The 26,151-nt window shown below is 49.1% G+C and overlaps 1 protein-coding gene and 1 long non-coding RNA gene across 2 annotated transcripts in view; both read left to right on the forward strand.

Annotated features, from left to right (window-relative positions):
- Positions 1 to 1,839, forward strand: part of LOC143824950 (uncharacterized) — a 28,066-nt gene extending 26,227 nt beyond the window's left edge. Inside the window, exon 4 of the long non-coding RNA XR_013226918.1 lies at positions 1,535 to 1,839. This is a non-coding gene — a long non-coding RNA (uncharacterized LOC143824950). The remainder of the gene's footprint in view (positions 1 to 1,534) is intronic.
- A 901-nt stretch (positions 1,840 to 2,740) lies between these two features.
- VPS53 (VPS53 subunit of GARP complex) overlaps positions 2,741 to 26,151 on the forward strand; it is a 45,338-nt gene continuing 21,927 nt past the window's right edge. Inside the window, exons 1-9 of the mRNA XM_077311324.1 lie at positions 2,741 to 2,868; positions 5,958 to 6,038; positions 8,996 to 9,045; positions 10,801 to 10,867; positions 19,680 to 19,766; positions 21,368 to 21,483; positions 23,116 to 23,235; positions 23,820 to 23,898; positions 24,902 to 25,045. Coding sequence (XP_077167439.1) covers positions 2,785 to 2,868; positions 5,958 to 6,038; positions 8,996 to 9,045; positions 10,801 to 10,867; positions 19,680 to 19,766; positions 21,368 to 21,483; positions 23,116 to 23,235; positions 23,820 to 23,898; positions 24,902 to 25,045 — 828 coding nt within the window. The 5' untranslated portion in view covers positions 2,741 to 2,784. The remainder of the gene's footprint in view (positions 2,869 to 5,957; positions 6,039 to 8,995; positions 9,046 to 10,800; positions 10,868 to 19,679; positions 19,767 to 21,367; positions 21,484 to 23,115; positions 23,236 to 23,819; positions 23,899 to 24,901; positions 25,046 to 26,151) is intronic.

Here is a 26,151-nt window from a genome sequence, read left to right on the forward strand (position 1 = left end):
CATTTCCCTTCCATGGAAGTCAAGGCAATCTACATAGCATCTTGGGGAGGGTCCGGCAGAGGAGGCTCCACTTCTTAAGCTTCTTCTTAGCCTGAAGAAGGTCCCGGGTTAATATCCCAGGCTGAGAAATGCTCTTCTCTGGCCTAAGGCTCTGGAGAGCAGATGCCAAGTGGAGAAGACCAGACTGGGTGAACCAGAGCAGCAGTAAAGCTCTGCAGAAGGCAGCTCCAGGGGTTCCTTTCATCTGTGAGTTCAGAAACTGAACTTTGGCCAAGTGGCTGGCTCATGGCCTCTTGGACTTTCCCCTTTAGGGGTAATAGTCCCCAGCTCTTCTCCTTGCGACAGAGATCCGTTTCCTTGGAGGAAATTGCTGCTTTGGAGGGAGGGCTCCGTAGCGGCATTATAGTTGTGAATTTCCTGCATTCTGCAGAGGGTTGGACTAGATGACCCTGGAGGTCCCAACTCTATATGATTCTATTATTATACTCCATTGAGGTCCCTCCCTGCCCCCACCCCCAAAGTCTCCAGGTATTTCCCAACTCACTGGCAACCCTACCCAAGGGTCTAGCACCCCTTACCTTCCTAGAAACCCCCCTTTTGTCCCTCATGATTTCTCCCATTATGGATCAGAAGCTTTGTTCAATAAAACAAACCTTTGGATATTAATAGAATTATACTGATTGAAGCTGAGCCTCTTGTGGCGTAGAGTGGTAAGGCAGCCGTCTGAAAGCTTTGCCCATAAGGCTGGGAGTTCAATCCCAGCAGCCGGCTCAAGGTCAACTCAGCCTTCCATCCTTCCGAGGTCGGTAAAATGAGTACCTAGCTTGCTGGGGGGTAAACGGTCATGACTGGGGAAGGCACTGGCAAACCACCCCGTATTGAGTCTGCCATGAAAACGCTAGAGGGCGTCACCCCAAGGGTCAGACATGACTCGGTGCTTGCACAGGGGATACCTTTACCTTTACCTTTACTGATTGAAGCTAGCGTTTTCCAAAGACGAGGCACAGGGTTTTTCTCCAAAATTAAAATGTGGGATTTATTGTTCTCTTACTGCCACACGGGGCTTTTAGATTAAAAGGATAACCTCTTCAGAGGAGTTCATCGCTTGGGGCTCTTGGGCGAACCACAATGGGAAAGAAGTCATCATGCAGAGATGCAACAGGCAGCCTCCTTGAAGAAAAGGGTATCGGCTGAGAGCCAGCATGGTGTAATGGCTAAAAGTGGTGGACTTTAATCTGTTTTATGATGCTCTGTAAACGAACCTGAGCCTTCGGGGAAGGATGGTATATAAATCTGATAATCTGGAGAATTGGGTTTGATTCCCCACTCCTCTACATACAGACAGCTGAGTGACCTTGGGCTAGTTCTCTTAGAGCTGTTCTCAAAGAGCAGTCCTGTTAGAGCTCTCTCAGCCCCACCTACCTCATAGGATGTCTGTTGTGGGGAAAGATGTTTGTATACTGCTTTGGGACTCCTTTGGGTAGTGAAAAACACAGTATGAAAAGCGAACTCTTCTTCTCCTGCTGTCCTGCAGGCAAAATTTTCTGACTGTCTCCAATGCAGTGCTGGGATGGATTTATCTGGATCCAAAGGAAGAAAAGAGAGGCGGAGGAAATGTGTAGGAAGATGAAGAGCGTGTGGTTATGAGGAAGTCCTTTAATTGTGTCAGAGTTCACGCATTCCATGGAATCTGTGCTGCTGACTCATCGGTCAGGATGGAAGCTGAAGTCTGTGCTGAAGATAAGGGGGAAACAAAGTGGCTGAAAGTGTCCCATCAGCCACTCACCAGAACAGGATGTCTGCAATCCAAAATCCCACCCCCCACTTTGTAAAAAAAATATATATATATATAAAGCAGATTATGCCCCTCAGACTGTGCACCTATTCTAAGACATCCTGATTTGATCGGATTCCTTTATTTTCATCAGAGCAAAAAATCCTTTACTTTAATCACAGTAGAATTATTCTGCACATGCTTAGAAATATACAGCCAAAGGAACTAGACCTGGAGATCTCCTGCACTGGGGTGGTCCAAGCCAGCCTGATCAGATCTTGGAAACGGAGCAAGATTGTGCCCCCCCCTATGGGGAAGGGCAGTATAGACATTTCATTCATTCATTCATTCATTCATTCATTCATTCATTCATTCATTCATTCGTTTGTTCAGATTTTTATACCACAAATTATTTACGGCTCTGGGCGGTTTACATGGAACATTGCATAAATTTACATGGAACATTATAACAATTTATAACATTATACAATTTTCAATAGATCATCAAAATCTATCAGTAACAATTACAACACAGCATGAATTACAACAATGCTGCTGAGATCAAATTGTTCAGTCATGGAATAATCAACATTATTATTATTGATGTTGATGCTGAGCAGCTTTGAGAGTCCCTCGGGTAGTAAAAACGGGGTAGCAAATAGAGTCACTTCTTCTTGCAAAGTGAGCATTTTCTCCAGGCAGACCTGGAAATCGGTTGCAGCAACGGGAGAGTACCAGCCACCACCGGGAGGCTGGCAACCTCAACTCCCAGACGCGCCACTCATGCCCTTGTGCTGGGTCTGAGGAAGGCACTCTGCCCACGCCCAGAGGCACGCTCGTCAGCGCCAGAGCCCCGCCCCGCCTCTCTCCACGCCGGCTCCTGGCAGCCCCGCCCTTCTCGCGGCGGGGGGCGTGGCTTGAGCTTGCGCGCGCCTGGCCCCGCCCCCGAGTCCTCCCGACTCCCAGAATGCCGCCGTGCCCGGAAGTGGGGCCGCGCGGGGCAGGCCGGGATGGAGGAGGAAGAGCTGGACTTCGCCTGCGAGCTGGAGGCGGCCCTGCAACTGGCGCCCGAGGTGCAGCTGGCCATCGAGCAGGTAGCCCGCCGGGGAGCCGCCGGACCCAGCCAAGGGGCGCCCGGAGGGACAGCCGCCAGCCTCGAGAGGGAACCCGCCGCCCGCCATGGGAAAGGGAAAAGGGAGCAGCCAGGAGCAGGGAAGGGGAAGAGGGCAGCAAACAGGCAGCATTATTAGGAAATAAATGTAAAAAGGACAGAAAGCAGCAAACAGGCAGCATTGTTAGGAAATAAATGTAAAAAGGACAGAAAGCAGCAAACAGGCAGTCTCAGAAAGGGGAAGAGGGCAGCAAACAGGCAGCATTGTTAGGAAATAAATGTAAAAAGGACAGAAAGCAGCAAACAGGCAGTCTCAGAAAGGGGAAGAGGGCAGCAAACAGGCAGCATTGTTAGGAAATAAATGTAAAAAGGACAGAAAGCAGCAAACAGGCAGTCTCAGAAAGGGGAAGAGGGCAGCAAACAGGCAGCATTGTTAGGAAATAAATGTAAAAAGGACAGAAAGCAGCAAACAGGCAGTCTCAGAAAGAGGCAGAGGGCAGTTAACAGGCAGCATTATTAGGAAATAAATGTAAAAAGGACAGAAAGCAGCAAACAGGCAGTCTCAGAAAGGGGAAGAGGGCAGCAAACAGGCAGCATTGTTAGGAAATAAATGTAAAAAGGACAGAAAGCAGCAAACAGGCAGTCTCAGAAAGAGGCAGAGGGCAGTTAACAGGCAGCATTATTAGGAAATAAATGTAAAAAGGACAGAAAGCAGCAAACAGGCAGTCTCAGAAAGGGGAAGAGGGCAGCAAACAGGCAGCGCTGGAAAATAACTGGAAAAAAAGAACAGAAGGCAGCAAACAGGCAGTCTCAGAAAGGGGAAGAGGGCATCAAACAGGCAGTCTCAGAAAGGGGAAGAGGGCAGCAAACAGGCAGCATTATTAGGAAATAAATGTAAAAAGGACAGAGAGCAGCAAACAGGCAGTATGACAAAGGGGAAGAGGGCAGCAAACAGGCAGCGCTGGAAAATAACTAGAAAAAAGAACAGAAGGCAGCAAACAGGCAGTATCAGAAAGGGGAAGAGGGCAGCAAATAGGCAGTGCTGGGAAATAAATTTAAAAAGAAAAAGAGGCCAACAGGCAGTATCAAAAACATTACACTTCTTTCAAAAAGCACAAGCAACCCCCCCCCCATATGGATTTTAAATGGCAGTATGTGGTAGTGCTTGGCCCTCCTTATTCACCCCATGTGGAGCCTGCAAAGGGGAGAGCTCAGGGTGCGAGAGAGGAAAGATTCCGAGAGGAGAAGATGAAGTGGGGCCACAAGAAGTATGTAAACTGGTACATGTGTGCAAAAGCATGCTTTGGGGTGAATATTGGATGCCCCTGTCTAGCTCAGGGTTATCTGCTGTAACCAGCAGCTGCTCTCCAAGGTTTCTGAGGCAAAGAAAAGTCTTGGTCAGTGCCCAGGATCCTTTGATGTCAGCAATGCTCCCTCAGTGGCGCTTTGATACGCACCCTGTGGTTCTCCAAAGTACTGACAACCTGATCTGCATTCCAGGAAAACTGGCCATTTTTTAAGGAGCTGTCGAAATGTCATCAACTTGGGCCCCAAATTTTAAAAGTTTAATGTTTACAATGCTGCACAGTTTGCCTGTGAGGCTTTTACCATAGCTGTGGAGCTGTAGTGGTTTTGGGCTTGAAGCTGGGTTGACACAGACAGATGAACTATTATTATTATTATTATTATTATTTTTAGATTTATTTCCCGCCTCTCCCGACAGGCTCGAGGCAGGTCACAACAACTAACCCCATTAAAATTCCCATTAATGCATCAATCTACTAACATGACGGCTAAAAATCCCATCCCTCCCCCAATTATCAAAGAGGTGAAGAGGAAAGGATAGGGGAGTAGCGTACACTCCAACTCCAATGGAGTGAGGCATTCTGCTGTAGAGTGCTGGGACATGAAACAAAACTCCCAGCAGTGGCGAAAGAACTCTCTAGATCAGGGGTAGTCAAACTGCGGCCCTCCAGATGTCCATGGACTACAATTCCCAGGAGCCCCCTGCCAGCGTTTGCTGGCAGAGGGCTCCTGGGAATTGTAGTCCATGGACATCTGGAGGGCCACAGTTTGACTACCCCTGCTCTAGATCCTCAAAGGTACTCTGGTAATTAAAAGGCTTGTTATATAATACCTCCTTCTCAGGAACTGCATGTAGCTCTGTGACATGTCACTTATGGCTCCTCAGAGCATCACTTCCCAATAGGGGATCTGCTTGGTATAGTGGTTAGGTGCGCTGTTTTCTAATCTGGCGAGCCGGGTTTGATTCTGTACTCCCCCACGTGACCTTCGGCTCGCCACAGCACTGATAAAGCTGTTCTGACCAAGCAGTAATATCAGTCCTCTCTCAGCCTCACCTCCCTCACAGGGCGTCTATTGTGGGGAGAGGAGAGGAAAGGGAAGGTGATTGGAAGCCGCTCTGAGACTCCTTCAGGTAGAGAAAAGTGGCATCTAAGAACCAACTCTTCTTCTCCTCCATGTAGCTGGAAAGTAGATAGAATCTATGCCTGGAGGGACGTGGGGTTAGATCAAAGATGGTTTCCACCTTGGAACAATTGCTGCTGCAGCAGCAACAGATCAACTGCAACCCTTCTTGAGGTGCAGGCCTCATAATAGTATTTTAATTAAAGAAAAGTGGTTTCAGAGATTGAACATGGGACCCTCTGCATACAGACCAGGTGCTGAGCCCCACTAGGCAGTGGCTTCTCTAGGTGAAACTGGAGAGCTTTACTGAAGCACTAAAAACTGTCTCAGGCCAAGTGGTCTGACTGGCTCAGGGTCAACTGCTCCCATTGGCAGTGGCATTCCAGGTAGCACAAGGTCTTTCCATGCATCACTACCCGAGGTCCTTTAACCCTTACTACCAGGGGCTGAATGTGGGTTTTTTCAGTATCCAAAACTATCACCAAGCTGTGGCTTCTTCCCATTGCTGCATAGCATCATGGTTTGCACATATCTGGTAAAGACTGCATTTGTTACAATAATTAGCTTGATGCAGATTGAAATAATGGATGTTATGAGATGTTACAGGCTGTGAACTGAGTGTACTCTTGTTTCCTTTGCCTGTAGGTCTTCCCTAGTCAAGATCCTCTAGACAGGGCTGATTTTAATGCTGTGGAATATATTAATACACTCTTCCCAACCGAACAAGTAAGTAAATTTCCTGGGGAGTTGTGTGTGAACAAACTATGTCCATGTCTGAAATGCAAGCTCACGAGCATTGGCACCTCTCTTTCAATGTTGTTTTTAAAAATTAAGTTTGCACCTAAATGTTGTCATAAGCCATGTTGGATCAGGCCAATAGCTCATCCAGTCCATCACTCTGTATCACAGTCGCCAAACCCAGATACCAGAAACCATCGGCCTGGTTTCCTTGTACCGTTGACCAGTCCTAGCGTAATCGCTCTCTGCATTAAGTTGGGTCAAGTGAGCTGAAGCTTTGTGATTTTGCCTTCCCGTGACCTATCAGGCTTTAACGCGCTCTGTATTTCCTTGTTTGTGACTTTTGCTGTCCGTGGAATCCCCACCCATCCCCTCCGGCACCAGAGTTCAAACAAATTGACTCTCCTCCTATCCAATTTTTTCATTGTCCAACTTTCACAGCTACGAGCGGTTATTGGAAATAGGATAGATCGAGCTGATCTGTGATTGGGAATCGGGCTTTCATTCTCGCTTTTCCGTGCTCAGTTCAAGCTTAGCATGGCTGAGCGGCACAGAGCAATTTTGATGTTTAATTTCCTCACTGCAGCCACCATTCTTGATCCATTTGTGATCCAAGAGAAATGAATCCTGCACTGCATCTGAGCTCTTCACCACCAGCTGCTCTTGCAATACGTCTGTTTTTTGCACTAAATGTATAATACACCTTGTGGCTAATAGCCACTGATAGGCCTCTGCTCCATACGGCTACCCAAGCCCCTCTTGAAGCGGGTTTTGTCTTTGTGACTCAGTTCTCCTAGTGCTGTTCTCACAGAGCCGTTTTCTTAGAGCTTTCTCACCCCTACCTACCTCACAGGGTGTCAGTTGTGAGAAGAGGAGGGGAAGGCATTTGTAAGCCACTTTGGAACTCCTTCAGGTACTGAAAAGCAGGGCACAAAAAAATCCAGTTCTTCTAGTCCCTTTTGAAAGGCATATACACTCTCATTGCAACTTCCCCAAAAGCCCTCCTAGAGAAACGCACTTTCCTGTGGAAGTCTGTGGTGGAAGAACTGAGCAAAGCTGGTGTGGATCTGTTCATTTCTTGGTCTCCTTGATGGCATTGTTTTTATGGTTTCTGGGTTCCTAGTACATTCCCACACCCATGCATCTATATCTATATCCCTCTGTGGGTGTGTGTCTGTGTGACAGTTTATGACTTTCTGTGCTTTTCACTGCTCCATCTCCTCCCCCCACTATTTTGGCAGTTCACTCCCTCCTCCTGTTTGATGGGAGATGCAGGTTCAAGGCTCTTTGCAGCCAAGATTTGCACTGTCTCCTTTAGCCACCAGAGGTCACTGCTGCTCTCTGGTTGAGTAAATAACACGGACTTCTCTCCTCTTGGCCCTCCAAAAGATATATTTCCACGAACAAATGTAGGAGAGCTGGGTCTCCCACAAGCTGGGACTCCACAATCTGCAGCCTACAGAGAGAGCTGGGTTGGCTCTTGGATACTTTCCAGTGTTGGGAAAGTTAGAGCGTGACATGGAAGAGGATAGCTCCCTGCCCCAGTGAGCTTGCAAAATAATGGTGGGTAGTTAATTGCGGGAGGAAAATCACCAAAATCAGTGGGACTTCCCACAAAACAGAGGTAGTTTAGGATTGCAGCTGAATCATCTATCCAGTGCCCAGGTGTCTGCAATTCTGCAAGGAAGCTTAGAAATCTGCAGCAGGCTGGTAAAGCTTAAGGAGTTTGCTTGTAATGGCAAACTGTGTTTGTTCATTGATTGATCGCATTTGTTTACTGCCCTCGCCAAGACTCAAGGCTGTTCACATAGAGCAGGGGTAGTCAAACTGCGGCCCTCCAGATGTCCATGGACTACAATTCCCAGGAGCCCTTGCCAGCATTCGCCAGCGAATGCTGGCAAGGGCTCCTGGGAATTGTAGTCCATGGACATCTGGAGGGCCGCAGTTTGACTACCCCTGACATAGAGTGTAACAGAACAATACATCCAACTCACTGATTATAACGAATGAAAGGGAACAGTAAAAACAACATTAAGCAGAGAAAATAACATTCAAACACAGTGAACAATCTTAACAGGCTTGTGATTGGTCAGAACTGCTGCATGGGTCCAAGGGAGGGAGGTTCAGGGCCCAGCAGATGTTATTTAGTTTCGGTCAACCTCAACCAAATGCCTGGCGGAGGAGCTCCCTTTTGCAAGCCCTGCCGAACTGATTTAGGGAACAGTTAAGGGACTAACCTAGTGAACCGAAGACCCCCAGAAGAATCCCAAGAACATTGGGACTTCTCATTCATTCATTCATTCATTCATTCATTCATTCATTCATTCATTCATTCATTCATTCATTCATTCATTTACCGCCGCTCTCAAAGGTCTCATGTTGGCTTACAGAATTCATAAGAACAATAAAATCCCATTAAAATGCAATTAAAAGGCAATATCACAATGGCTGATAATAAATATATAACCCACTCCCCTCCCCCATCTAGCGAAGGTCTATTACTCTCTATCTGTGAGCGAGGGGCTTAGTTGGTTTCAGCTAGAGATCCACAGCTGACAGTCCCGGGAGCCGCCCTGGCCTCAACCATATGCCTGGCGGAAGATGCAGATTAACGTTCGACTTGATTTTACTCTTGTTCTAACTCTTTTCTATGTAAAACTCCATTAAATTATTATCTATATTTTAAAAAAGAAATCTGCAGCAGAGGAATCTTGACATTCCGTCCAAACTACAGTTCACAGGATTCCTCGGGAGGGGGTTGGCGCAGCACATTTATGGTTCCTTCAAACCGAATCTGGTTGTCAGTGTAGATGCTTGCTTTCATTTGGGGAGTGTGGACAAAGTCCTTCCTATTTTTAGGTGTAGCACCTTTGTGGATCTGCCAAGCACATCTTCAGATGTCATGAGTGTGGTGGAATGATCCCATTTTTGTTTTTGTCTTGCAGTCTTTGGCAAACATCGATGACGTGGTGAATAAAATCAAGCTAAAAATAAGGCAAGTGGCTCGTGCTTCTGCACCACGAAGCTTTCTGCTGAACCAGATTGTTGCTGCATGTACCAGAAGGGCCTTGGGAGGGCCCTGCTGGATTACACTGGTGGCCCGTCAAGTCCAAGACTGATTGCTGATGCCCTGGAAGCCCCACAGAAAGGAGGCCCAAGCCTCTCCTTGTTTCCCCCAGCAACACATTTGGAGGTAGACTGCCTCCAGAGTTGGAGGCCCTAGTCAGCTCTCATGAGCCGTGTGGTCTGCTGAAACTGCCGTTCTCTGTTTTTTTCACAGCTCTGAGATCTTTTGGGGACTAAACTGGAGAGATGGTGGATTGATTTTGGGACTTTCTGGCCACAAAAGGGTTGTGCTCTTCTGAGTTAGGTGTCCTTTCCCTGGGAAGGTGGAATTTAGGCCCCGAACCCAAGGGAATTCATTACACCTTGGCCACGGCATCATGCCAGGATGCCCAGAATTGGGTGTCTATAAAGATGCAATGTACTTCATAGAATCATAGAGTTGGAAGGGATCTCCAAGGTCATCTACTCCAACCCTATGCAGAATGCAGGAAATTTACAACTGCCTGCTCACCCACAGTGTCCCCAATTCCAAGTCTAGATGATGCTCTCACCCCAAACCAGAGTCTGGCCAGTTTGGTCTGGAAGAAATTTGCCTTCCGACCCCAGAGTGGAGATCAACATTTCCCTGGACATGCAAGAAAGGGCCATAAGAGCCAAGCATGGGCACAGTCCCGTCTGCCCACCCTTTTATGTTCTGCCTAAGTTCACAGAATCTGCGTTTCTCTCCATCAGTCAATCATTTATTCACAGGCATTGACCAATAGATTAAAAAAACAAGAACAAAATTAAAAAGAACTAAAATAGGTCATTCCTCTACATCAGTAGTCCCCAACCTTTTTATCACCGGGGACCACTCAACGGCTTTTACTGAGGCCCGGTGGGGGGGGGGGTAGTTTACTCCTCTACTCTCAACCACTGCCCTAACGCTCTCTGATCGCTATGGTAATGTTTAAACATCCCTTCAAAATAAGATACAGACACGCCACAACAGTGAACATAAGGCACATTTTATTTTCATGGAAATTTTAACTCATGACAATGACAAATCAATGGGAACCCTGAGCTTGTTTCTCTGCAACGAGATAGTCCCATCTGGGAGTGATGGGAGACAATGACACCCAAAGTGTGTTGTAAAGGGCCGGGGGGGGGGGAGAAGGCGTCCTTCAGGGCCCACCTCCAATTAGTCGAAGGACCACATGTGGTCCGCAGCCCACAGGTTGGGGATCGCTACTCTACATTAAAATTTTAAAATCTTTCAAAAGAGTAAATTGGAGTCTCCCAATTTTTAAGATTCTCTAACAGTAGGCAGAAAAATCAGGCAAGGGGTGTGATGTAGCATTAGCCTAGGATTTCTGGCAGCTGGCTCTCTAGCCTCTGCTTTCAAACGTGCAAAGAAGGAGAACCCACCCTCTCCCGAGGAAGCCTGTTCCACTGAGGAACCGTTGTGATTGTCCCTCTTGAAGTTCCCAGAGAGAGCCAGTTGGGAATATCAGCAATGGTGTTCTTTCTAATACGTTTGGGAAAATAGGGACAAGAATCCCACTTGGCAAATGAGGTTGGTGGAACATCCCTCGGGCTCAAGGGTGGACTGTTGCTTAAAGCGGGGCTCTTCCCCAAAAGCGTTCTGACTGAATGGCATGTTCGACTCCAGCCCAGCGCATTATTGTCTGCCGTTTCCTTGCAGGCGGTTGGATGACAACATCCGGACGGTAGTGAGAGGACAGACCAACGTGGGACAAGATGGCCGCCAGGTACGTGTTCCTCCTTGGTTGAAATACAGATCGTGGAAAGGAGGCCCTATTTCAAACAGCGTGTGCATCTGACTCATCTATCTCCTCATCTGGAAAACCCTAACCCTCGGAATTTTGTCCCAGTACAATATGAACACGGAGCCTCTTGTGGCGCAAAATGGTAAGGCAGCAGACATGCAGTCTGAAAGCTCTGCCCATGAGGCTGGGAGTTCAGTCCCAGCAGCCAGCTCAAGGTTGACTCAGCCTTCCATCCTTCCGAGGTCGGTAAAATGAGTACCCAGCTTGCTGGGGGGTAAATGGTAATGACTGGGGAAGGCACTGGCAAACCACCCTGTATTGAGTCTGCCATGAAAACGCTGGAGGGCGTCACCCCAAGGGTCAGACATGACTCGGTGCTTGCACAGGGGATACCATTAACACATGAAGCTGCCTACTACTAAATCAGACCTTTGGTCCAGTATCATCTACTCAGACTGGCAGCTTTTCTCCAGGGTCTTAGAGGCAGAGGTCTTTCATATAACGTACTGCCTTCTCCTTTTAGCCGGAAATGCCAGAGATTGAACGTGGGCAAAGGCCACAGCTCCTCTCCATGTCTCCCCAGGGTCTCAGGCAGAGGACTTCCACAACCCTTACAGCCTGGTCCTTTAACTGGAGATGCCAGGAACTCAACCTGGGATCTTCTGCCTGCCAAGCAGAGGCTTTGCCACTGAGCCACAGCCCCTGTCTGTGGCTCTCCAGGGTCGTGAGGTCTTTCCCATTACCTCCTTCCTGGTCCTTGCAACCGGAGATGCCAGCGATTGAACCGGGAACCTTATGCACGCCAAGCAGAGGCTCTGCCCCTGAGCCACAACCCTTATTCCCCGTTAATACTCTATTAAGCCAGCTGCTTCTGGATTGGGAGCGTTGCTATGAATGAAATGCTCTCATTTGGCATTTCACACAGAACCAGTGTCTAACTTCATCTTGCCCCAAGATGTGTCTCAGTGCCTGTTGTATTTGTGATTGTTAAACCAAATTAGCATGCAACAGCCTGGTATGAGCCTTGTTGTGGAACTGCTCTGGAAGCTGAGTTGCTGCTTTGAAAGGCCTGCGGTCATGGTGGGGGGAGAAGAAGAAGGAGAAGAAGAAGGAGGAGGAGGAGGAGGAGGAGAAGGAGAAGGAGAAGGAGAAGAAGGAGAAGAAGAGTTGGTTCTTATATGCCACTTTTCTCTACCCGAAGGAGGCTTAAAGCGGCTTACAGTCGCCTTCCCATTCCTCTCCCCACAACAGACACCCTGTGGGGTGGGTGAGGCTGAGAGGGCCCTGATATCACTGCCCGGTCAGAACAGCTTTATCAGTGCCGTGGCAAGCCCAAGGTCACCCAGCTGGCTGCATGTGGGGGAGCGGGAAATCAAACCCGGCTCGCCAGATTAGATATTCAGCTGGGGCTTGAATATACCTCAGACTTGAAGTTGCCAAGTACTTTGGGGAGCACAAAAGGTTCATTTGTCTCCCTATATCAGGGATAGTCAAACTGCGGCCCTCCAGATGTCCATGGACTACAATTCCCATGAGCCCCTGCCAGCGAACACTGGCAGGGGCTCATGGGAATTGTAGTCCATGGACATCTGGAGGGCCGCAGTTTGACTACCCCTGCTCTATATCCTCAATCCTTCATTTGATGGCTGATTTTGCTTGAGCTTTGCCCATCCCTAATAGCATCAATGTGCCCAGCCTCAGTTCTCATCTCTCCGCATCATGGCTTCACTGCAGGGGCAGCAGGCGTTGGGTAGGCCAAAGCCAGCAAAAATGTCAAGAATGTCCCAGCTTCAGTAGGTCAGAGTGTGGAAGGCCAGAGCTGGTCAAATTACACAGGCGGGCCTCTTGAATAAGTGCTTCAGTCTGCGGTGGACGTTCTTCGCTTTCTCTCTCCCCCTCCCGCTTCCACGCCAGACAAAAAGGAAACATTGCAAGTAATTGCTATTTCTTTCTTTTCCTCGTCTGCTCTGTCCCAGGGGGAAGAGAGAGACCAGATTGTCTGTCTGAGATACTAGACTTGTGAATAACAGCTTGTGTGAGGCTGTCCTACCCCCCCCCCCCCACTACTTTCCCCCATGTACACACACCTTTTGACCGCCAACATGTTGTCTTCTTCTGTGAAACAACAATGGCTTCGAAATCTTTTGTAGGAAAAAAATTGGACGCTGTTTTTTGCTTCTCCGGGAGCCTAAAGGGAGACTCGGAAATGCCTTTCATGGGCCATGCCAGGGGTAGTCAAACTGCGGCCCTCCAGATGTCCATGGACTACAATTCCCATGAGCCCCTGCCAGCGTTCGCCGCAGTTTGACTACCCCTGGGCCATGCGTTCTGATAAATAGTTTTGTGTCTCTGCAAGTAAAATTCCTCCTGTGGAATAGTAGGGGCCATATTATTAAGCAGGTTGCCAAATTTGGTGCGCATGTGCTTAGCACACGGGAAAGACAACTTAAGTGAAGATTTTTAGAGGAATTTTACTATGCATTTTTTAGAATGCACCCATCAATTATACAATTTTATATATTTTAAATTTTATACTGGCTCCCTGATTATGCAGTTTTCTACTCTGAAGTGTTTTTTCTTGCTATCTGTTTTATCTGGCCGCAGTGCTGTATTAAAATTAATTTGAATATCAGTGTAGTCCATTATTAGAACCAATATTAGGAAGGGTCTGGCATCAGGAAATTATGAAGGAACCTCGAAGCAACGAGAACCGCCAAATTACTGCCTGTGCTGCCAAATTCTGTGCAGCTGCCATCACATTGCGTGGTACTTTCAAAGGATAATGTACTTTTACGAATTTTATGAATTGTCTCTCGTGCCTGATTTTACGATTTCCTGATATTTAGAATCATTTCATCAGCAATGCATTTAATATTCTGTGACGTCCTGTAGTGATATGGTGTATTCCGTACTGGTCTGAATGACCGTAAATCAAGGGTTGAGTTTCCGTTCGATTAATGGTAGCATTGCAGGCAGCGTTCGTATTTTAACATTTAATATTTAAATTGCTGTTCTGATGTTTTAAAGCTTAGGTGCAGAATTGAGTTTGAATCATTTAAAGCTTATTATAGATTGGAATTTGTTAATGCATTTCAAAACTGCCCTGAGCAGAATAGAAATCTCAAAATAAATAGTCAAATAATCCCCTTGTCCTTGGGAGGATCCGTGGGGTACGGGAACCAGCTAGGGTCAGACTAGTGGCGTACACAATGATGACCCTCACCCTGCATGCCGACAGTAACCTTCCTCGTTATAAAGCATCTACCCCTGCAGTAACCTTCCTCGTTATAAAGCATCTACCCCTGCAATTTACTATGAGCATGTAGAGTCCCATCTTATTTTGGCCTCCCTGTTTGCTGATGCCCTTTTATTAACAAATCTGTTTGGTCCCTTACAGCACGGGTAGTCAACCTGTGGTCCTCCCGATGTCCATGGACTACAATTCCCATGAGCCCCTGCCAGCATTTGCTGGCAGGGGCTCATGGGAATTGTAGTCCATGGACATCGGGAGGACCACAGGTTGACTACCCCACAGGTTGACTACCCCTGCCTTACAGTGCTTTTAAAAATATATATGCTTTGTTAATTATCCCCTTGTGGAAAGGAAGGTGTGGCCATGGAACATTCCGGGGCAGGGTGTGACTCAAGTGTCGCCCTCCCCCCCCAACTCAGTCAGACATCGGCTGTTTGCAGTGCCCTGGCAGGGACCTGGAAAGTGGCTTCCACTACACCTGGCAGGCCCAGATGTCTGCCGAGGGCTCACGCCACAGATGTTCTCCTGCCCTTCTCCTCCCGCTTAGGAGACTTGGCTCTGGGACACCGTTGAGATTGCTGAATGCTCCACACCTGGCTAGCTCAGGCAGAGATGGGAGGGGGGTGGCTCCTTTCCCCCTCTGCCACTCTCTTCTCTCCCATGGCTTTTCTCTGAAGCCTGAAAGGGGCAATTGAAACCTCTTTAAAATTATTTTATTGGAGAGCCAGTTTGGTGTAGTGATTAGGAGTGCGGACTTCTAATCTGGCATGCCGGGTTCGATTCCCCGCTCCCCCACATGCAGCCAGCTGGGTGACCTTGGGCTTGCCACGGCACTGATAAAATTGTTCTGACCGAGCAGTGATAACAGGGCTCTCTTAGCCTCACTCACCTCACAGGGAGTCTGTTGTGGGGAGAGGAAAGGGAAGGCGACTGTAAGCCGCTTTGAGCCTCCTTCGGGTAGGGAAAAGCGGCACATAAGAACCAACTCTTCTTCTTCTTTTAACTCCTTATTTTTCTGCCCCATGTGGTCCTCAAGGCAGCGTGCGTAACCCAGCTAAAAACAACTAATCTATCTCCTGCGGCTGGCAAGCTGATGTTCATAGCCCCCAGGCCTCTAACGGTGTCCTTTGCCTAGCCTAACATTACCCAAAGGCACGCCAGGCTGGAAAACCATTCTTATGCTTTTAGTTGGCTGCAGCAAAGGGAAAACAGACACGGGGTCTAGAGTCCAGAAAGAACCTGTGCCTAGAAGAAGGGGTTATGTAGGCTGGTTGCATCCTCGGACTAATGCCATCATTCCCCTCCCTCTCACGATCTCCAGGTCCACAACCCAAAGTCTCCAGGCTAGCCCTGGAGCCCTGATCTCAACCTCTGACATGGCAAGGGTCACCCAGTCAGCCTTCAGGGTTACATTAAAGAGAACACATTTCTCCTTGTGCTGCTTGTCTGTGCCAAGCACCGCTCTACCAGAAATGTAGAGCTAAAGCGACCCTTAATTTTAGTCAAAACATTCTCTGGTTATTATTATTATTATTATTATTATTATTATTATTATTATTATTATTATTATTATTATTATTATTATTATTATTATTATTATTATTATTATTATTATTATTATTATTATTATCTTTCGATTTATTGCCCGCCACTCCCTTACGGCTCGTGGCGGGTTACAACATTTTAAAACCCCCAATAAAATCCATTAAATCCATCAAATTCAATTTATCAAATTCAATGCCTTTATTGGCATATGTATATATATATATGAATAAACCATAAGATTGTAATCCCTAAAAGAGGGAAAGCCATCAAAATTCAGGCTCCGGCAACCAAGAAGAGTTATTGCAGGGTGTGAATAGGGACAGATACAGAAACCCGGCAATGATTCCAGTCATCTGAGGGTGGCGATCTTGGAGAAAGTAACTGGTTAACTTCTTGGTGTTGTGGGAGCCATCCCTTCTCATCCATGGTTTTAGGAGGCCCTCCTCTGTGGCGTTTATGTCGCTCGCAGTGGAAGAGAGCATGCTCAGTAGAATTTGGGGTACAGAAGCGGGGCGGGGGAACGACCTCCTTTTTTGGGTTGCCTGGAGGCGACTGTGGTTCTCCAAGGGCGATCAGGCAAGGGGTTGTGTGCACAGGGGATTCTGCAGCCCCCATTAACCAAGTCCAGGCAGCCCCCTCTCCCTCCTCTCTGCTTTTGCAAATCGAGAATAAGAAACAGCTGTGAGGTGGAAATTTGGCTTTTTGTTCTTGGAGGGTTATTCAGTCCCCCCCCCCCCAATCTGGCAAAGGGGGCTCCTGGGCACCGAGCACAATAAGCCCTTTCAGTCGGCAGCCTGCTTACGGCAGGGGGCAGGCGCCAAGCCTCGCGGCAGCACTGAGATGTGTTTGTTCTCCGGGACATTGTGTTTCCGTGCAGGCTTGCAACTGCGGGCAAAGTCTGGTTCTGCTCGGAAGCCCAAAGCCATCTTGAGCCAGGACATTGCTCTTGGTGGAGACGGAACTTGTGAGGTGCAAGGAATGCGCGATGTTGCAGGGGAGGCCGAACTGTGGCTCTCCAGATGTCCATGGACGACGATTCCCAGCAGGCAGGGGCTTGTGGGAGTTGTAGTCCATGGACATCTGGAGGGCCACAGTTTGGCCATGCCTGTGTTAGGTGTGTCCTTGGGTTGCACAAACTCGGCGCTAGGTTTAAAGGGGCAGGGAAGGGGTTGGAGAACCTGTTCCAAGGAGGGAAATGCAGCCACCCTGGCTTCACTTCATCATTCTGTACACAGAAATGGAGCAGTACCAGCGGTTTCCACAGCCTTCTGGTCTGCCTTGAACTCTGTTCCCAATCTCCCCACGCCCAATTGAAGCTAAAGAGCTCCCAGAGAATGGGTTGGGATGGGGTGAGGGTTGCCTGATCCTGGTTAGGAAATTCGTGGGAATGTGTAGATGGAGCCTGGGAAGGCCAGGGGCCTCAGTGGGGTGCAGTGCCACAGTGCCCACCCTCCAAAGCTTCCACCCTCCCCAGGAGAATTGACCATTGCAGTCTGGAGATGATCCGTAATTCTAGGGCAGCCGTCCTCAACTTTTTTACCATTAAGAAACCCCTGAAACATCCTTCAGGCTCCGAGAAACCCCAGAAGTGGCGAAATAGTGCAGAATATGGTTGGGAAGCAGAGCTGTGGACACGCCCACCTGGGCCCCTGCCCCTTCCTACCCCCTCCAGGACCATCATTGGCCATTTTGGGAAGAAGGGAAATGGGTTGACGTGACTATATATGGTCATATCATCCCATGAACATGTAACAAATTTTAAAAATAGATTAAAAATTAATTAACTCGCATCTATAAGGGAAAACCCTTCCAGGGCCATCAAGCAACCCCAAGATTTCACAAAACCCTGGCTGAGAAAGCCTGTTCTAGGGCAGGGGTAGTCAACCTGTGGTCCTCCAGATGTTCATGGACTACAATGCTCTAGGGCAGGGGTAGTCAAACTGCAGCCCTCCAGATGTCCATGGACTACAATTCCCAGGAGCCCCTGCCAGCAAATGCTGGCAGGGGCTCCTGGGAATTGTAGTCCATGGACATCTGGAGGGCCGCAGTTTGACTACCCCTGCTCTAGGGGATCCCCAGGCCCCATCTGGAGGCTGGCATCCCTGCTTCAGGGTCCATTTTTGGACAGGTGCAAGGACAAATTCTCCCCTTCAATGTGGGGGGAATTGTCTAGAGCCCAGAACTTCATCTGTGCCTTGAGACCTCCAAAGTGTTGAACTGGGTGGGCCATTGGCCTGATCCGACATAGCTCCTCTTACGTTCTTCTGGGAATCATGGAATCATGGCGGGGGACTCTACTAGGAGCCGAGGCTCCGGGTCGGCCTCTTCACTGGGCCCGTCGACGGCTTGACGTCTACAACAGCTTAACTTGGGCTATTTTCGGCTTGAATAACTGTCCAGTGACAAACAGCAGCTGCCGTAGACTGCGGTTGGATAAATTGAGGACAGGCATTCTGGGCCCAATTAATTGTGTAGTTGTGGGGCGGGGGCGGTGAGGGGGGAGAAGCCTCTGGAACAGAATGTATATAATTTTTGTTTTGTTTAAAGGGGCTGGTGATCACTGCCAAGACCTTCTTCCTGGCGTGAGAAGATAAATTTAAGCAGAAAAGAAAGGAATTGCTATTAATCTGTAATGGAAAAACCGCTCTGGTTTGAGCAGTTCCTCTTTATTTTCCCTGGCAGTGGGACGCAAAGCCCCCTGCTGACAGAGGCTGCTACCGTTGCCCCTGATATCTGACTCTGCAGTCTGCAGAGAGGCTGGAAGAGCTGGGGGTTTGTACCCATTTTTTGCTGCCTGAAGGCGTCTCACAGCGGGTTACAATTGCCTACCCTTTCTCTCCTCACAACAACAACCCTGTGAGGTAGGTGGGGCTGAGGGAGCTCTGAGAGACCTGTGACCGGCCCAAAGTCACCCAGCTGACCACATGGGCCTCACGGCAGCCTACAGTCGCCTTCCTCTCCCCGCAGAAGACACCTTGTGCGACAGGTAGAGCTGAGAGAGCCCAGAGAGAACTGTGACTTTTTATTACAAATACGAATGCCCGGAATGAACAAACATGGTCTTGTGTTCTGTGTGAACTGAGCTGCTCCCATCTGCAACTGTTTTCCCCAAAAAGATTTTAATACCCATTTTAGAAGAAAAAAGCACACACGTGCACACATGCAAGAGAGAAAGAACAAAGAACGTACAGAACAACTTGATTTCAATCAGTTTTGGGGGCCCCTAGTCAGCCGGATCATATTCAGGTTTCTCATCAGCCTCATTTATGATCATCAGAAGTACACCAGATTTATTGATTTATACCAAGCGTACTTTTAAGTTAACACTGACATCAATTCGACATTTGTTTTCTTTACTCTCTCCAACTGCGAGTCATTCCGTCATTTTTTCTCGCTTTCCTGCAAGGAGTCAATCATAGGCTTCCAATTAGTCACAAAGGAAGTGGTCTTCTCTCTAATCAGCTTCGTAAGGTTAGCCCTTTCAGCAAACTCGAATATCTTCAGCCTCCAGTCCTCTGCTGTAGTTTTCCCGTTCGGAGCGTATAAGAGTCTCACAGCTGCAATCGTATAGAAAAACAAAGTCCCTGGACTGTTTTCCAAAGTTTTGTCTATGCTAAAAGAAATGCTTCTGGTCTCATTTGTGTATTAGACTTTGCCATCTTTTGCATGCGCCCGTGTACTTGTATCCAAAATGTCTTGGCTCCCGATCTGCAAGCTTTTTGTTGATCTGCCTCACAGGGTTGTTGTGAAGACTTCAAAACACTTTCTCTTAAAAGCACTCCCTAACTGTAGGTGCTTATAACACCTTGAGTCTCAGGGGTTGTGAGAAGGGCCTAGTCTTTGGTCCAGGAATTCCTCTGTCGGCGATGGAGACCAGGTGCTGACTGGTTCAGAAAAGCGTGCCTTCATTTCGTTCTCACTTTGCTTCTTAACGAAAAGAAAACAAAAAAACGAGTCGCAGTGGGAAGCCAATTTATTCTTTCCTTCTTGCTGCAGGCTCTCGAAGAGGCCCAAAAAGCCATCCAGCAGCTCTTCGGCAAAATCAAAGACATCAAGGACAAAGCGGAAAAGTCAGAGCAGATGGTAAGTGATGAGCTGTCTTGTTTTCCTCTTAGCACTTTAAAAGTAAACTTCTTTGTTCTTTGCCTTCTGGGTTGTTTGGGTGGCCTTCTGCAGCAAAGAGAGCCAGCGTGGGGCTGTGGTCGTAAGAGCAGGGGCCCACGGAACCGGACACAGAGGGTCGCAGTGGGGGAAGAGTTATCTCTCCCCTTTCAACTCCCTTGTGGGGTTCCCCATGGCAGTCCTCTCCCCCATGCCCAGACTCCCCCCCCCCCGCCCCAATACATTTGCTTTGGAAGTGGTAGCTGAATGGCTTTAGCAGAGTCACCTGAAACTCAACCCCTCCAAGAAAATTTGGAAATTTTTAAGCAGAGGCTGATAGCCATCGGACGGAGAGGCTGATTCTGTGAAGGCTCAAGGGGGTGGCAGGTGACAGTAGATGAGCGATAGGGATGTGAGTGTCCTGCATAGTACAGGGGGTTGGACTAGATGACCCAGGAGGCCCCTTCCAACTCTATTGTTCTATGATTCGAAAACAGAAGTCCTGTGGCTGGGAAGGAAGAGGGCAGATCAGGAAGTATGTTTGCCCTACCTGGCTGGGGCGCATCTTAATATCACGTCCTGTGCCAGGAACTTGGGAATGATCCTAGACACCTCACTTACTACAGGGGCACAGATCCCGAGAGTAGTGCACATGGCATTTTTCCACCTTCGCCAGGCAAAACTACTAGTGCCCTACCTGTCCCCAGAACACCTGGCCATTGTGATCCACGTGACGGTCACCTCCAGGATTGATTTCTGTAACTCGCTCTATGTGGGCCTTCCCTTGTCCTTGACCTGGAAATTGCAGCTGGTACATAATGAAGCAGCTAGGGTCCTCGCTGGAACACCTTGCAGGGCCCATATCCAGTCAGTGCTGCAGAAGCTGCATTGGTTGCCAATTGTGGACTGGACGCAGTTCAAGGTTCTGGTATTAACCTTTAAGGCCCTCTACAGTCTGGACCCACATATCTGAGAGAAGACCACTTCCTCATGCCTTCCTCAGAGCCCTTCATTCTGCAGGTGCTAATCTACTGGCGATTCTCGGCCCACAGGAGATTCACCTGGCCTTGACCAGGGCTTTCTTAGTCCTGACCCTGACCAGAAGTGCTGAGGGCCGTGCAGGAGCTTTTGCAGTTCTGCAGGGCCTGTTAAATGGAGCTCTTTCTCCACATCTAACCAGCTGGGTGTCCTTGGGCCAGTCTCGGTTCTCTCAGGGCTCTCTCATCCTCACCTACCTGAGAAGGGTGGTCTGTTGTGGGGAGAGGAAGGATAGACAATTGTAAGCCGCTTTGAGACTCCTTCGGGTAGTGAAAAGGGGGCATAAAAAACAGCTCTTCTTAAGAGCAGCAGCGACAAATGTGGAGAACTGGGTTTGATTCCCCGCTCCTCCTCAAGCAGCCAGCTGGGTATCCTTGGGCCAGTCACAAAGCAGGTCTCTCCGAGATCTCTCAGCCCCACCTGCCTTCCAGGGTGTCTGTTGTGGGGGAAAGAAGGGAAAGGTTTGTAAGCCACTTTGGGAATCTTTTGGATCGTGAAAAGTGGGGGCCAAAAACCAGCTCTTCCTCTTCTCTTTTACCCACTAGGTTAAAGAAATCACCCGCGATATCAAGCAGTTGGACCACGCTAAGCGCCACTTGACCACCTCCATCACGACACTGAACCATCTCCACATGCTGGCTGGCGGGGTGGACTCTCTCGAGTAAGCCATGTGTCGGGTTGAGCGTCAGCTGCGATTTGCAGGAATCCGACTAAAACGCGCAAGGAAGTTGTGGTGCCAAGTCCAGTGTCCTGAGAGACCTGGTGGGCGTTCTGAGATCCTTCTGGCATCTGCCACTCTGGCTCAAACCTCAGAAGTCAAAGAGGAGACTGTCCAGTCACTGGGGAAGGGACTTCAATTTCTGTGCCACTCCCCACAACCAGCCAAAAAGGAACAGAACACGAATTTGGTTAAGGAGCATCCTTCTTGCCTGCAGGATTTTAATGCTGTCAGGCAGAATACACTATTTTAGCAGGTTTTAAACTAACATAGACTAGACCAGGGTTGCCCGGCCTAGCCTGCTCTTGACTGGTCTTGGAAGCTAAGCAGAGTCTGTCCTGGATAGCATTTGGATGGGAGTCCACCAAGGAAGGACAAAAATGCATTGCAGAGGCAGGCAACAGGGAACCACTTTATGAACACACCTGAGGCTGCCTTCTGCTGAATCAGACCCTTGGCCCATCAAAACCAGTGTTGTCTACCCTGACTAGCAGAGGTCTTTCACATCCCCTTCTATCTGATTTTTAACTGGAGATGCCGGGGATTGAACCGGGGACCTTGTGCCCGCCAGGCCCCACCCCATCCCTGTTATTCTCTTGCCTTGAAACCCCCACCAGGGCTCACACAAAGTCAGCTGCACCTTACAAGCTCTTCCCACCAACAAATTCTTCTTGATGGGGGTGAAGAATTCTGGTTCTAGAAGTCTTTGAAGTGGTTTTCCTTCTCCTCTTCCTCTTCAAGCAGTACTAGACATTTGCTGAATGTTTTTGCTTAAGCAAAAAATGAAATTAAACAGTTCCTTAGTGGAACGGAAATGTCTATCTCCCCACACACGCCTGCACAAAGCAGAGCATGTGCATTGCGGTTAAAGAGCAGTGGTTAAAGAGTGTGGTGTGGTTAAGAGCATTGGCCTCCAGTCTGGAGAACTGAATTTGATTCCCCACTCCTCAACATGGAGCCAGCTGTGTGACTTTGGGCAGTCACAGTTCTTTTAGAGCTGTTCTACAGCAGTTCTCTCAGCGCTCTCATCCCCATCTACCTCACAGGGCATCTGTTGTGGGGAGAGGCAGGGAAGTAGATTTGTAAAATGCTTTAGGCCTCCTTCGGGTTGTGAAAAGCAGAGTTTAAAAAAAAAACCTAGCTCGTCTTCTTTTCTTTTAAGAAATCTATATTTTTTGGAACGAGAAACAAGCCCAGTCATCTGGGAAATTCTCTGGCTGAAGCCAGCATTTTGGGTGGTGCCCAAAGAGCCTTGCACCCGAGGAGCTCTTGGGTGTTGTGCCCGTTGCCGGTCAAAGAGAAGTTCCTTTAATGGGCTTGAGCAGGGGTAGTCAACCTGTGGTCCTCCAGATGTCCGTGGACTGCAATTCCCATGAGCCCCTGCCAGCAAACGCTGGCAGGGGCTCATGAGAATTGTAGTCCATGCACATCTGGAGGACCACAGGTTGATTACCCCTGGGCTAGAGTGTTCTCTTAGACTGGATCGCCTTGCAGGCCAAGGGTCACTTTGCCTTGCCCCCTGGAGCCAGCCATGTTATTTCCTCCACCCCACTCTGTCCCTCACTTCTGTTGCAGGGCCATGACCCGGCGGAGGCAGTATGGCGAGGTGGCCAACCTCCTACAGGGCGTCGTGAATGTGCTGGAGCACTTCAGCAAGTACACGGGGATCCCACAGATCCGGCAGCTTTCCGAAAGGTAACCAGGCAGTGCCTCTACCCCTGAGAGGGGTTGAAAGGTCTCCCCGTTCATCTGCCAAGCTCTCTGGGCCAGGCTTTCTCCACTTAATCTCCTGCATGGGCCGGGGGGCTGCGAGGATAACCTGGAAAACTGTGGTGTCTGCCCGGAGCCCCTGGAAGGAACAGGTGGTTCAAACGTGACAGAATAGCAAAGGAGAACCTCGATGTGCCGTGCAGAAGACTGGACAAGTCCTTCATTGGCACAACTGGAGCCTGTTCAGTTGTCCATGAGATGCTATGGAAGGGATGGTTGGGGTGGAGAGTGGCCCTCTTGAGACTCTCCTTGCATGTAGAAAGCAAGTGTACCAAGGAAAAGCAGTCAGTTAGCTTTTCTCTGCTGAACTTCTGCCTGCAGGATCACAGGCTTATTATCAGCTGTGATTTCGCTTAAGCTCTGCCTTAAGGCAGAGGTAGTCAACCTGTGGTCCTCCAGATGTCCATGGACTACAATTCCCATGAGCCCCAGCCAGCGTCAAAGGCCGGGTGTATCTTTGGCCAGCCGCTTGCACAGGTGGCCTTGAATGTCCGTTTGTCGTTCGGCAGGGTAAAGGCCGCCCAGAACGAGTTGGGGCAGCAGATCCTGGCAGACTTCGAAGAAGCTTTTCCGTCCCAAAACACAAAGGTAAGAAACTTCGCTTGCCGTGATAAGTAGCAGGCCTGGTATCTTCCTTCCTTATCTCAGGGCGAAGCAGTGAACTCAGCGGCCGCTGGGGACCCCCAGGCTGTGTTCCTGGGAATAGCAGGAGATGCCGGGGTGGGGGGCTTGGGGTGGGGATGAACTCATTTGCAAAGGAGAAACAGCAGGTGGGAAAGGAAAGGGGGACAGCTTCAGCCTCCTCCCCACCTACACTCGACTCAGCAGTCAGCAGTCACATTGGTCTAGGAGGGGGTTCCTGGATAGCTCAGGCCGGGTGTCCACATGGTTTAAAACAATCCTAGAATCAGATCAGAACATAAATCATTAAAAAGTAATTGTGAGGTTTATCGGACCCCATTTAATTTGAACTGGGAGGGAATAAGATATTTTGGAGGGGCTGATCTTACTTCCATTTCAGCAGTGATGTCACCCCTTCTCGATCTTCTGTTTGGGCCTCAACCCGCAGGCCTGACGGAACAGCTCTGTGCTACAGGCCCTGCGGAACTGGTTAAGGCCCCACCAAGCCTGATGTCTTTCAGCAGAGCGTTCCGCCAGGCCGGGGCCACGGCTGAAAAGGCCCTGGCCGAGGCTGGTCTCCCCTCTCTTTGGCCGAAGCAGGTTTTGGTCCGCTGACCTCAGCGTACTTCGGGAGATGTAGTGGAACAGGCAGTCCTGTGGATACGCCAGTCCCAGAACATTGGACTCCATATCCAGTGCTTGTGCTGGAGCCATTTCATATTTCCAACTTTCAGATAGAAAATGCAAGTCTGGATCGGCAGCCCCTTCTGTGAGCACTTGCCTGCGGGTGTTTGTCGGGGAGGGGGCAGTGCTCTGGATAAAACCAGCAGTCTGCATTGATCGAAACCAAATGCCATCCTCGGCACCCCCTTGGAAAGTTTTCTTCCTCTCTTGTACGTAAAGATTTGGCGTTCTCCAGATCAAGACCAGCTTGTTGTAAAAAAACGTCCCCTTTGTCCTTTCTCGGTAGAGGGCCGGGGGGCCCAGCAACGTCCTTCGAGACGCGTGTCTGGTCGCCAACGTCTTGGATCCCCGAATCAAGCAGGAGATCATCAAGAAGTTCATCAAACAGCACCTCTCCGAATACCTCTTGCTTTTCCAGGAAAACCAAGACGTAAGCCGGGACTCTTGGCCTTTGTGTGTCCGTCTTGAGGAGACCCCGGGTGCTGTGCCTTGCAGGCTGCCACGTATACCGGCTTCCTCTCCCTCCTGCCTTCTTTATCCTGCCCTTCCTCCAAGGGCCTCAGGACCGCATGCATGTTGTTTATTTGCTTCCTGCAATCCCTGCTTTACTCTCCAGCAAGGATCCAAAGCAGCTTGTGCAGTTCTCCTTTCCTTAATTTTGTCCGCACAACGACCATGCATGGGGGGTTAGGCTGAGTGTGTGTGAGACTGGCCTGAGGTCACTGGCTAAGCTTTCATGACAGGGTGGGGATCTGAACCCAGTCAAGAGCATAAGGAGAGACCTACTGGATCAGACTGGGGGCCCATCCAGTCCAGCATCCTGTCTAACACCCAGTGGCCACCTGGTTCCTCCGGGAGGCCAACAACAAGGCACAGAGGCTGAGTCCTTCATCAGAACATCAGAAGAGCCCTGCTGGGTCAGACCAGTGAGGGTACAGTATCCTGTCCCACACTGTGGCCACCCAGTTCTTCTCAACAGCCAGCAACAGGGCAGAGGGGCAGAGCCAGTTTCCTCCGGCCCCTGGGATTCAGCGGATTAGTGCCTCTGATTGTGAAGGTTCCCCTCAGTCGCCATGGCTAGTGGCCATTAATTGACTTCTCCTGCGTTAATCTATCCCACCTCCTTTTTAAAGCGGTTTATTCCTGTGGCCACCACTACATCCTCTGGCAGCAAATTCCACTCTGTGTCCAGTAGCATTTCTGGTTCTCTGACAGCCAGCTCGATGTCGTGATTAAGAGTGACAGCTTCTAATCTGGAGAACTGGTTCAATTTTCCACTCTTCCTCCACATGCAGCCAGCTGGATGACCTTGGGCTAGTTACAGTTCTCACAGAACTCTCTCAGCCTTACAGGGTGTCTGTTGTCGGGGAGAGGAAAGGAAAAGAAGGCGATCATAAGTCGCTTTGAGACCTACTGGTGACCTTGGGCCAGTCGCAGTTCTCTCCGGATGCTCTCAGCCCCCTCTACATCAGTCCCATCACCAATGTGTTATTTAAGTACTTTTGCTGTTATGTTCAGCCAGCGTGGTGTTAAGAG

This window comes from Paroedura picta, chromosome 15, assembly GCF_049243985.1.
Source record: "Paroedura picta isolate Pp20150507F chromosome 15, Ppicta_v3.0, whole genome shotgun sequence".
Taxonomy (NCBI): Eukaryota; Metazoa; Chordata; class Lepidosauria; order Squamata; family Gekkonidae; genus Paroedura; species Paroedura picta.